This window comes from Phascolarctos cinereus, unplaced genomic scaffold (assembly GCF_003287225.1).
Source record: "Phascolarctos cinereus isolate Bilbo 61053 unplaced genomic scaffold, phaCin_HiC Scaffold_9;HRSCAF=440, whole genome shotgun sequence".
In the NCBI taxonomy this organism is placed as follows: domain Eukaryota; kingdom Metazoa; phylum Chordata; class Mammalia; order Diprotodontia; family Phascolarctidae; genus Phascolarctos; species Phascolarctos cinereus.
The window spans coordinates 14,411,618-14,424,679 of NW_027556402.1; the positions used below are offsets into that span (position 1 = coordinate 14,411,618).

Genomic DNA, 13,062 nt, shown 5'->3' on the forward strand with positions numbered 1-13,062 from the left:
CCGGGTCCGCACCCTCCCGGGGAGAGGCGCCGCGGCCTCCGGGCGCCCCGCTGCGCCGGGGGGGGGCGGGGGCCCACTGACTAGGGAAAGGGGGATGCGCGCAGTCAACGAGGGCCCCCTTGAGACAGATGCGGAAACTGAGGCCCGCAGGAGCTGGGGGTGGTCCCAGGTGGCCGCTCCGAGGTGCCAAGGTCGCCACTGCAGGCCCCCGCCGCCTCCACTTCGGTCTGACTCCGAGCCCGAAAGCCAGAGGCGGCGGGGGGGGGGGGGGGCGGCTCCACCCACACACGCCCGGCCCCTCTCCTCGCCCCGCCCCGCCCCAGCCGGGCCTCCTACGTCTTCGAGATCTTTCTCGAACTCGGCCGCCGCCGTTGCCCGAGCGCCGCCGAAAGCTGCCGAAGCCGAGGCGGGTGGCCTCTGGGAAGGGGGGGGAGGGAGTGGGCGGTCAGAGCGGCGGCGCGCGCACCTCCCCGGCGACCGAGCGCGCAGGCGCAGAGCCCAGTAACTGCCGGTTGGTGGCTGATGAACCGCAGTGGGGGAGAGACGCTCCGAGGCAAGCGGCGGCGACTCAGGCCCGGCCCCTGCTCCCTCCCGGCTCGGCCCCGGCCCCGGCCCTCGGTTCCCGCCCCGGCCCCGGCTCACCGGCCCTTCCTCGCCCCTCGCAGCCCCAACGGCGAGCGCGCAGCAGGCGCCCCTCCCGGCTCGGCGGCAGCGGCAGCATGTCTGTTGTCGGCATCGACCTCGGCTTTCTCAACTGCTACATCGCCGTGGCGCGAAGCGGCGGCATCGAGACCATCGCCAACGAGTACAGCGACCGGTGTACCCCGTGAGTGCCGGCGGACCCCGCCCCGAGGCCTGCCCCGTGACGTCCCGCTGCTGCTGGGGACCCTCCCCCGTGAGCCGGGGACCCCCCCCGTGCTGCTGGGGACCCTCCCCCGTGAGCCGGGGACCCCTCTGGTGCTCCGCGAGGCCTGCCCCCGTGAGCCGGGGACCGCCCCCGTGCTGCGAATGACTTCCCTCCTCCGAGCTCTCCGACACGCCACCCCGCCCGCCGTCTCTCCTCCGTGCTCCCGAACGTTCCCTCCATTGCCCCCTCCCCCCGCGGCACCCCGGTCTTCCGTGCACACGTCGCCCGGGACAGGGATGTGGTCCTCCCCTCCCCCGGGGTTCTGCCCCGGCCCCATCCCGCCCCCCATCTCCGGGGATGCCCACCGCTCCTCGGCCGCTAACCCCCCCCCCCCATGATCCGTTCCTCTCTGAATGGCCCGCTCATCCCCCTCCCCCCTCCATCTCTGCCTGGCAGCTCCCTCCCCCGCCCCGCTCCCCGCGGTCCCAACAACTGAAGCAGCCCCCCACTCCCTCTGCCCTCTTGCTGGCGGCGCCGGTGGCTGGAGCCTCACCGCTTGCCCCCCCTCCCGAGTCCGCAGCTGAGGCGTGGGGGCGGGTATAGCGCAGCTTTTCCCAGGTTGGGTCCTTAGGGGATGTTGGTCTCTAGGCCGGCTGCTGGCGTCTGTCTCGTGCCCTCCATAATCCTGTTGGAGCCCTTTCTCTGTGCCCAGATGCGGGGGATGACAGAAATGAGTCCAGCCCTGCCTTCAAGGCGCCTGCAGTCTACCTACGGCCTACAGTTCTTAGCTGAGTCTGTACAGGATAGACACAAAGCTACATACAGAGTGACCCGGGGACAAGGGCAGGAGGGTCGGTGAGGAAAGGAAGCGCTTGGGGTGAGCCAGAGGGAGAACATGCCAGGCATCCATTCTAGATGTCATTTCTACCTCTTCATTCATCTTAACCACCATGCCCTTCAGTGTCACCTCTTCTGCCTCTGTTTCCCTTTGAGGCAGGACACCTCCCTCCTGGAAGGGACAGCCCTGTTGGGGAGTTACCATTTAAAACTTTCCCAACCTCGGCCAGAAAGGAAGTGTGTTGGGTTCCATTGGGGAGTTTTGTGTTTGATCTGCTATGACCTTGAGAATGCAAAGTGATGGCACCCATTTTAAGGGGGTGGCTGAGGCAGGAGTTACTTTCTCAGCCGTTGAGTGATGGCCATAGTAGAAATCTTTTATTCATACACTGACTTAAATGTGTAAGGCTTTTTATGGAAACCATCTTCTATCCGATGGGGGCTCAGGGCAGTGGAGATGAGTGTCATCTTCTTAGATATTCATGCTTGGGCAATGACTCTATAAAGATTATGAAAGGGTTTCCACAGGTTTCACTGTTTGCTTGTCTGGGAAGTTTGTTGGCAAAGAGGATGTGTGGGTGAGGGAAGATGTGTCACAGAGTAGTAGATTGCTTGTTAATTATTAAAGAGTACTGTGCAGTTTTTAAAATTATGATCTCATCTAATTCCTACAGGAAAACCACAGATTGATACCTAATTCCTAACTAATACCTAACTTGAAAACTTGTATTCTATAGCAGTTTACACATGGACATTTATCCCAGAAAGACTAGTCCCTCCCCACAGGCTTTAATTTCATTCAGGTCATGATACTTTCTGGTCAGATTAGTCTGAAAGTCTTTAGACAGCTTAAATTCTACAACTAGTTTTGAGTTTGAAGCACAGTCATTTATTTAGTGTGAGTTTTTTGTTCCTTGGTTTCAATCAGACTGTGTTTTTTAGAAAGTGTACACACTTTTCTAGACGTGTAATATTGATATATGTGTGTTCCTGCTCTCCCTTCTCCAAGTCTTTTCCCTTTTTCTGAAGTGGTGATTTCTGTTTTTCTTAACTCCTTCCCCTGCTAGCCATTGACCGCAGGCGAGCTGGACTTGTGCAGGTACAATTCAGGAGTGAATGGGACTTTCAGCATTTATTGTCTTCGTCAAGAAAGCTGAGGTGGGGCTAGAAAGTTTACAAGCCCTTCTCTCTGAAGGCTGTAGGCTTCAAGTAACAAGTGGTGATGTTAACAGTGTAGAAGCTTCCTAGCTTTTACAGAGCAGAGGCTGAAGGGACAAAGAAGTCCGTATACTCTCATACTCAAAAAATACTTCTTCAGGAAGAGCCAGCAGGGCTTTTTTAGAGCACACCAGTCTCCTAGAAACTTGACATGAAGCAAGCTTGGATTACTTCATTTTCACCCTGCAGAAACTGCTTTTAGTCTGTCTAGCCATGGGGCAAAGGGGACAGAGGAAGAAGAACACTGGCTTTGCATCAGATCTGTGAGTTCCTTGAGGGTAGGGACTGTCTTTTGCCTCTTTTTTCCTTTATCCCCACCACTTACCACAGCCTGGCACACTGTGGGCAATGCTTACTGATTGATTGAAATTCTCCTATTGGTCACTATTTGAGTATCCTTGGGCAAGTCAGCTGAACTCTGAGCCCCATTGTCCTCTGTGATTGGAGGTGTATGGACTACCTGGCCTTTATGAACTGAATGAGTGTTTGAAAAGAGATTGTGTGAGAACGTTAGTCCAGATAGTAAAGTAAAATATATATAAATATATGAGTTGATAAATTTATTAGCATTTGAAATTACAAAGCACTTTATATACATAATCTCATCTGATAGAACTACTCTGTAAGGCAGGTGCTTTTATTATATCCATTTTACAGATGAAAAAATAGGTTCTGAAAGGTTGTGACTTTCCAAGCTTTAGCTTTCTGCCATTTAGCTAGCAAGTGCTTTTGTACTCCAAGGCCAGAACTCTATTCCCTCCACCATGGCAACAAAGGAAGCTGTAAGTTTATAGGATACTGGATTCTGCAGCCTTCTCTGCCTGTAGTTGTACCTCTAAACAGCAACTGCTTCAGAGGCTTATACCATCTGTCTTCCCATCTTTCTATCTTTGGACACTCATTCTTTCCACAAACATTCCTTGAATGCTTACTGTCTGAAAGGCAAATTTTGATAGGGGCCTGTTACTGGCTAAAACATCCAGGTATTTCACAACAGACTTTGAATTAGCAGTCTTCTAAGAAAAAAATCTAATCATTTTGTCAGAAAAGGAAAGTGTCTAACTGATTATTCAGTGTCTAGTAATATTTCAGCTTTTCAAGATGCAAATGTTTAAGAAAGAAACTTTGAGGGACTTGAATCTATTATGTTTTAATCCTTGAGTCAATCAACAAACGGCTCTTACATGCTTACTAAGTGCTAGGTACAATGCAGAGCTCCGGAATACAAAGAAAAAGCAAGAAGTGTGCACCCTCTGGGAGCTTAAATTCAGATAGGAGAGACAAGATGTATATAAATGGGTAATGTGTATTTGAGGCCTAATTGAGGCCAGGCATTCTGCCTCCGAGTCTAGTGTTCTGTCCATTTCTAGTCTGTTACATCTTCCCTAACTCACATAGCGGCATCTGTTCTGTATAGACGATTCATTCTCATGGAGTAAAAGGCCCGGTAGGGTAAACTTGTCATCAGAATGCCTAGCTTTCAATTCATTTTCTAGTTAGCCTTTCAATAAAATTGGGATTTTTGTGCTTCCCCCACCTTCTTGAGGGCAGGGACTGTTTTGCTTTTTGTCGTGTATCCAGGGCCTTGCATGTAGTCTAGATTCTCTGAAACAAGGTGCTGTCTAAGTATTGTGTCCTGGAGCATCTATGTGCAGTCCTACTAAGTGGAAAATTCCCCTTTGCTCTTAACATTGCTGGGGCTGCTAGGTGGCGCCATAGTGCGCAGAGTGCAGTACCTGGAGTCAGGAAGATTCATTTTCCTGAGTCAAATTTGGCCTCGACCGTTAACTAGGTATGGGACCCTCAGCAAGTCACTTAATCCTGTTTGCTTCAGTTTCCTCATCTGTAAATGAACTGGAAAAGGAAATGGCAAACCACTCCAGTCTCTCTCCCAAGAAAACCCCACGAAGAGTCAGCTACAGCTGAAACGACTGAACAGCAACACGATGTTTGGTTCAGGAGCATTTCTAGGTTAAGCCTCTGTTACCCAAGTTTTGTAGCCTCCCTAATTCATTTCAGCCACAGACATTGATTGAGGGTCTTCTTTGTGAAGCACTGTGCAGGGTGCTGGGAATATTGCAGGAAAAAAATATCCTCGAAGAACTTGAAGTCACACCACTATTCTGTAACTCAAGATAGAAAATTATTTAGGTGCATGGAAATGTTTTGGTGGCCTTAGAGTTTTAAGAGGAAGTAGGAGCTGGATTTTGGAGAAAGAGAGGGACAGTTTTCTAGTTAAGGGCAGGTGGTGATGGGAGGAAAGGCGTGATGGTAGAAAAAAGAATAAGAGCTCTTCAGAATTGAAGACGGAAAGTGACCCTGGGCTGTATAGGGAGAATCTTTGTATTTATATATTCATAGAGGTACCTAAGGGGTGCCTTGGCATCCGGAAGACTTCAGTCATCTAAGAGCAGTGTGACCCTGATCGAGGTACTATCTCAGTTTCCTCATATATAAAGTGGGGATAAAAATAGGACCTACCTCCCAGGTTGGTAGTGAGAATTAAAAGAGATAATTGCAGAGGGCTTTGAACAAGTGGAAAGGCATGGATGATCAATGGAATGATGGTTGTGGTCGAGGTGGAGGGTTACTTTACCATCAAAAATTAGAGAAGGGACAGAATGGAGGAATCAACTTCTGCCTTATTTTCATTACCTCTTTTCTTCACAGATGTTAATGCATCCTGTTTACAATAACGTAAGGGTTAAGTGTCTTGCCTTTGTCATTTTAAAAATCCTAATTTGTATTTATTGAGCAAATTGTACTAGGCAAAGAGAATCCACCGGTAAAAAATCCCTGAACCAGCCTCTGCCTTCCTGGAATTTGTATTTAGCCAGAGGATATGGTGTGTAGTCCTATAAGAAGTAGGTAACAAGGGCCCCTAGTGTCATTGATATTTGTTGACGATTGAGCAGAATTAATCTCCTTGGGGACCAGAACTGTGTCTCCATTTTGGCTTTGAATCACTAGTGACCTCCAGGCAGTAAGCATTTAAAAGATATTTGTTGAATCGGGAAAAGCAATATTTGAGCACCTCTCGTTCTGATGTTACAGATAATGCCTTTTTTTTAATCCCCAGATGAGGTAAATACTTTGCCTAGGATTGTACATCCTTTTAATTTTGGGTCCAAGGAAGTCTCTGGCATAGAAATCTCCTTCCCAAGCAGATCTAGAACCCTTCTTTAATTGAGTCTTAGTTCCCTGGAGGCACTGAAGGGTTAAGGGCTTTTTTTTTTAAAGGCAATTGGGGTTAAGTGACTTGCCCAGGGTCACATAGCTAGTAAGTGTCAAGTGTTTGGTCTGAGGCCGAATTTGAACTCAGGTCCTCCTGACTTCAGGGCCGGTGCTCTATCCACTGCACCACCTACTGCCCCCAGGTTAAGGGCAAAAGCATCTTTCAAAGTGAAATGCTCCCAGTCCTCTAACATGTTGCTACTGGGAGGGGGAGATACCAAATGTTTACTGATAAGTGAATAAGGATAATATAAAAAGTAGAAGTGGTGCTGGGGTCACTAACCTCTGCAGTTGCTTCTAGAATGGGGTGGCCCTTCATGTGGACAGCCAAGCCATAGAGACTGGAGATAGAACATTGTGTGCAGGGAACAGCAGGCTCAGTTGGGTTGAAACTGAGAGGTCTTGAGGAAGTACTGGGTGGAAACTGACTTCAGGTGCCAAGCAGACGAGCTGAGAGCACCAGGTCAGCCCTTCTTTGTAAGACACAGTTTTCATTCCTAACTACTTGGAGGAAATGGGGGTGGAGCTCCAGGCTCTGGAGCTGTGGAGGCCGAAGTGGGATGGCCTAAGGCCAGGGCTTCTGCCCCCATTAAATTCAAGTCTGTGAGGCTTAATGTGTCTTCTTTACTCTTCCTTACCTCTTAGTCTCACAAATATTACAGATCACCTAATGAAAGTATTAATAAATAAAAACTGTTCCCTAGTTCATGTCGTTCTACATCCATCTCTCAATAATGGTGGTAATAGCTAGCATTTATAAAGCACTCAGAGGCTGTGGAGCACTTTGCATCTGTTAGCTCATTCTCACAACAATGGGGTAAGGCAGCTGCTGTTACTCTCCCTGTTTTACAGATAAGGTTAAACAACTTATTCAGGGTCACAAAGCCTAGCAAGTATCTCAGTTAGGATTTGAACTCAGATCTTCCTGACTAAGGTCATCACTCTGATCACTATGACCCTTAGCCTTCTGTTTTTGAGTAATAGATTACAATTCTAAGATCCTTTATGGACCCTGTTTTTAGAGACCTCTCCTGGCTTGTTTACTGTAGGTATGCAATAGGTGAGGTTTCATGAAATTCTCAGTGGGTTTTGAATAAGGTTCATGGTACTAAAGTTTAAATTTTCCCTCATTTGCCTTTGTGTTATCTATAATAGCCTTTAAAAAACAACACCAACAACAACCAGGAGTTCTTAATGTGAGGTTCTTCAGGAACTTGGGGTTTTTTTTGTTGTTTTTTTTGGGGGGGGCAGCAATTGGGGTTAAGTGATAGGAACTTGTTTTAAAATTATTTTTATAACTTTAATTAAATATAATTGGTTTCTTTTGTGATGCTATGTATTTTACGTTATGCATTTAAACATTATTCTGAGAAGAGAGGTTCATAAAAACTTCCCAAAAAGTCCGTGACATAAAGAACATTAAGAACCCTTGTCTTTATGAAATGCCTTTGACTCTTAAAATTTAAAAAGTACTGTTTAAGGCCTAACTTTTGGATAAAGAAGGTGGCTAAAATTAGAAATGTATGCTTTTGTTTTGTTTTTCTTTTGGCTAGGCAATGGAGTTAAGTGAGTTGCCCGGGGTCACACAGCTAGTATGTGTCTGAGGCTGGATTTGAACTCATGTCCTCCTGAATCCAGGGCCGGTGCTCTGTCCACTGTGCCATCTAGCTGCCCCTGCAATGTATGCTTTTAAATGCTTTAAAAATTAACAGTAGTTTATGTATCTGCTTTTTTAAAAGTAATTTACACATTTTTAGGGGGGCACATACACATACATGGATTATACATGTACATCAACAGACTGGAAGAGAGGACAAGATTTCCTGTATTTAGTCATGCCCTAGAAACCTTTATTTAGACAAAGCCTGACCTGGCCTCACATTTAGTCAAAATTTGGAGTCCCCTTGTTGTAAAGTCAGTGGAGAAAAGTGTCCTTTCTTCCTTCCATTTAAGAAAAAAAAAACTGGTTTACTTTTGACCAAGAGAGTTGCCTGCACAAGTTAGATGGACCAGCTTTCACTTAGTACTCCCTAGTACTCCAGCAAAATTCTGAAGTTGGCACGAGATCAAATAATTAGCAAGAAATGCAATGAGAAAGGAGAGTAAGCGACAGTTTCCACTCAAGAACTGCACAGAAGGTCAGCAGCATGGGGGCCGCCACCCAGCTTAAAGAGAGACAGGCCTTGGTACACTTGTAACCTGCACGGCTCTGTGTCCAGAGACAGCAAGAGCAGAGTGCTCCTTGCAGAAAGACCTAAAGAAGGGACGTTGGAAGTGCTGACAGCCCAGAACCACAGAGAAGGCCCTAAAGCTCCGGTGCTTGAATCCCAAGATCCAGGGAGTCTGACCTCAGAGGTGAAGGTCTGTGAGGGTATGGAGGGCAGGACACCCCCACTTCACCCTTACTACCCAGAAACAAAGCAGAGGAAAGAACCTGTCTCAGACCAAAGCCGCAGTTCAGGAACTAAATAAAGACTGAGTAAGTTACCGGTCAGTAAGTTTTTGCAAATCTAAAGATTCCCAAAAAGGGAAGAGCTAAGTGACTACAGGCAGAGGCTTAATGGGGGAATGAATTTTCCACAAGAACTATGTGACTAGTCGGGCAGCCTGGTGGTGCAGTGGATAGAGCACTGGCCCTGAAGTCAGGAGGACCTGAGTTCAAATCCGGCCTCACACTAAACATTTGACACTAGCTGTGTGACCCTGGGAAAGTCACTTAACTCCAATTGCAAAAAAAAAAAAAAAGAACTATGTGAATAACTAGAAGAAAGTGAGATAAAAATGAAGTAAAAATTCGGGAGGAAAGAACTTGGAAGAATTTAGAAGAAAAACTTTTAGCTTAGAAGAGAACTCAGAAAACTTTATCCAAGTTAACAGGCTAACTGAAAAGTAGGATAGAGCAAACATGAGACTGCAATAAAAAATTAGAACAAAATCCAAATGGAGGGCAGGGAGAGATTAATATGAAGTCAGATATCAAGAGCTGGACCAAGAAAGCAGATCAAGAAGAGAGGATTTGAGAATCATTAGGCTCCCTGATAACAGTGATGAAATTAGAAAACCTGGACACTATATTTTTGGAAGTCTAAAATGAAAACTGCCCAAATTGATGATGCAGAGCAAAGGGCAAAATGAAGATAGAATTCCTGAAAGGAGAAGTCCCAGAAATGTTAAGAAAAAAAATTCAGAGCCCACATCAAAGAAAAAAAATGATGAATATCTGCAAAGAAGCATTTCAGATATTGAGAGAGATCTGGGAATATGGTATTCAAAAAAGGCTAAAGAGAGGCTCATAAAAGCACAGATACCCTACTCTGCAAAACTTTTCTTTTACAGGAGAAAAAAATGTACCATTAATGGAAAAGAGGACTTTCAAACATTTTTGATGAAAAGACCAGACCTGAGTAGGAGCTTTGAAATACAAACCCAAGAGTCTCGAGAAACTTAGATAGTTTTTTGAGCAGTTAGAAAGAAGCTGTATGATTATGTAGTGATAACATTCTAACTGGAGAAGAAACTAATGTCTTTGAAAACCTTAATGTCTTCAAAGGGATTTAAATTGAGGGAATAATATCAATTATAGTATCAATATTTTAAAATTAAGAAAATGATTCTAAGGGATGGGTTGCTTTTCTGAGCTTAAGAGGGGAAAGAGAATGGAGGGTAAAAGAAGGAATTATACTGGCATATGTGTGTGTGTATGTGAGATATGCTTGTTATTTCTAATAAATGGGGGGGGGGTTTGAGAAGAACGTACAGACATGAGGGGGAACTATGGGGAAAGGGACGTTAGATAAACCTCCCTGTAAACCAAAACAAAGGAGGGATGAATACGCACATATACAAAGCATTTGCTGTGGAAATGCATGAACCTGCACATGGGGTGGAAAACCAGGGATAGGTCACAAGGGATGATAATACTAAGGACGGGGGTAGGTGTAAGGAAAACAAACCTTCTGATCCTGACTCTTCAGGAAGTAAAGGGAGAAGAAAGCAAAGAGCTAGAATGTGAAGGAGTGCCTTAGATTGCTTAGATAATTGGGGAATGGCTGAACAAATAAGTGGTGGTATATGAATAAGGGAGTATTACTGCTCAAGAAGAAATGATGAAAGACAATTTCAGAGAATAATGGAGAGTATGAATAGATGTAGAGTGAAGTGATCAGAACCAAGGTAACAGTTTATTCAGGGTTAGTAACATAATAACAAACAATTTTGAAAGATTGAAGAACTGATTGATGCAATGACCAACCTTGTTTTCAGAGGACATAAAATGAAGCATGTTTCCCATCTCTTCACAGAGAGGTACGGTACAGAAAGATGTTTTTGGACACAGCCACTGTGTAGGTTTACTTAGCTTGACTGTTTTCATGTTACAAGGATTTCTCCTACCTTTTCTTGATTAATGGGGCGGGAAGGGTTAAGGCGAAGAGTGGTTATGCCAAAAGAAGGAGGGCCATGGAAACATCTTTTAAAACGCACAGAAGAATTGGAATTACTATTGTGCTGTAAGAAATGATAGAGTGGACAGTTTTAGAAAAACCTGGGAAAGTTTGTATGAAGTGATACAGGTTGAAATGAGCAGAACCAGGAGAGCAAGTTATACAGTAACTACAATATGCTAGGGTTAAGCTTTGGACCTCTAGGTGGCGCCATAGTGCACAGAGTGCCAGCCTGAGGTTAGGAAGACTCATCTTCCTTATTTCAAATCCGGCCTCAGACACTTACTAGCTCTGTGACCCTGGGCAAGTCACTTAACCCTGTTTGCCTCAGTTTCCTCATCTGTAAAGAGATCTGGAGAAGGAAATGTCAAACCACTCCAGTATCTTTTTGCCGAGAAAATCCCAAATGAGATCATGAAGGATTAGACACGACTGAAGATGATTGAACCACAACAAGCTTTGAAAGACTTTAGGAATTGTTAGTCGTAATAACCAGCTATGATTCCAGAGGACAAATATGATGAGGCATGTTACTCAGCTTCAGTTAGAGAGGTCATCGACTCAGTTCAGATTAAGACCTTGGGTGGGAAGTCTGCACATTTGGGAATTTGTTTTGCATGAGTATATGTGTTTATAATGGGTTTTGTTTTTCAATAAAACTTAGCTTTAAAAATGCATAGAAGACAAAGTCTATACCCCAAAGAGATGAAAAGGATCCATATGTATAAAAATTTTGTAGCAGCTCTTTTTGAGGTGGCAAAGAATTAGAAACTGAGGGGATGTCCATCAGTTGGGATGTGGCTGGATAAATCATGGTATGTGATTGTGATGGAATACTATTGTGCTATAAGAAATGATGCAGGGGAATTTCTTCAGAGAAACCTGGGAAGACTTTTGAACTGATGCAAAATGAAGTGAGAGAACCAGGAGAACAATTCACACAGTAACAGCAATAGTATAATCAACACGTAGAAACTTAGTAACTCTGATCAACACAGTGACCCACCACAATTCCAAAGGACTCATGAGGAAACAATGCAGCCCACTTCCAGAGAGAGCCGAGGTAGAGTCTGGGTGCCAGTGGAAGCATTTTTTTTCTTATTTTTTCTTTTTCTTTCATAACATGGTGAATATGGAAATTTAGTTTGTATGACTTCATATTCATAGTGGGTTTTGTATTCTTAATGGGTGGGGAGGGGGGTGAGGTAGGTGGAGGGAGAGAATCTAGAAGTAAAAATAAAATTGAATGGGAAAAAAATGCACAGAAGAGATCCAAAGGAAGCCTAGACAAGCAGGAACTTGTAGAATATTTTCTGTGTTTTACAGTACCGAGCAGCATGAAATGGAGGTTCGTGGTTGCCTAGAATCCTCTTTTTGTGTTCTCGTTATATGTATAGAAATGTTTTTTTGTGGGGAAGGCTAGGGATATTTAAGTGCATAATAAAACTTTTTAAAATGAGCTTATTCTCATAGGAAGGATTTTACTGTGTTGATAAGTTTTGTTTTTCCTCTCCTGAAAATTACCTGGATTTGGAGTCAGGACCTATGCTTTGGCTCTAATATTGTTACTTTCAAGCTGCAAGACCTTGGACAGTCAGTTCAAAACTTCTCTGGGTCTCATTTTCTTCATCTGTAAAATGAAAGGGTCAGCCCTGATGATCTCCAGGGGTTCCTATCAGATCTAAAGTCCTATGAGACACCTACATTTTTCCCCAATTAGGAATCTTATACTTTTGTGAGCTGTTAAAAGCCATGGACAAAGAGAGTTTTAGAATGATCTGATTCATGTTTTTAAAATGTTAGATTTGTTTCGTTGCAAGACATAAGAGGAATTTTTAAAAAATTCTCATGCAGATGTTTGCAATTTTAACATGCCGGCAGTAAACTTTTATTTTTCACATTTTCGTTGGATAATTTGTATTTAAAAAAAACAACTTGAGGCTCAATGTTCAGCCATTCATGGCATTTAGAAAAGGTAGACATTGTGTGTTAATGTCTTCCAATCAGTTGAATTGTTAGAAATGTTAAGTCAAATTCTTGATATGGTGTATGTCCGACAAGTTACTTGCTGAGAAACATTCACTTCTGCTTTATGTCTTAAACTGTCTAACTACGAGACTCTCAGAGGGGGTCCCTGACATTAGAAACCACTAGGAAGCCCCCCTTTGAGAGTTTGGTGAGGCCCGTGGGCCCCTCTTCAGAATGTTTTTTAATGCATAAAATGAAATGCTTAGGATTACAGAGGAATGGCACATTACTTTTCTTCTGCTCTATCTCAGTAGTAGAGAACTTTTCATTAACAGCTCCAAGAAAAGTATACATTTTCTCTTTGACGGCAGGCTGCTGCGTTTGGACCTGCTGCCCTGACCGCAGCCGGATAGCTGGGTTGCCAGAAGGCTGGGAGGGTGGCTGGGGGAAGCTTGCAGCTGCTCCTGTTAGAGAGACTAACTGCTGATCTTGTTAGGCAAGGGTCCTCAGCTGAGC

General features: G+C 44.8%; 1 protein-coding gene across 2 annotated transcripts in view; it reads left to right on the forward strand.

The window, feature by feature from the left end:
• Positions 1–467: 467 nt before the first annotated feature.
• The window catches only part of HSPA4L (heat shock protein family A (Hsp70) member 4 like), a 64,053-nt gene continuing 51,458 nt past the window's right edge, over positions 468–13,062 (forward strand). For both annotated transcript variants that reach the window (XM_078148369.1, XM_020988567.2), the window contains exon 1: positions 468–826. In XM_078148369.1, coding sequence (XP_078004495.1) covers positions 720–826 — 107 coding nt within the window. In that variant the 5' untranslated portion in view covers positions 468–719. The remainder of the gene's footprint in view (positions 827–13,062) is intronic.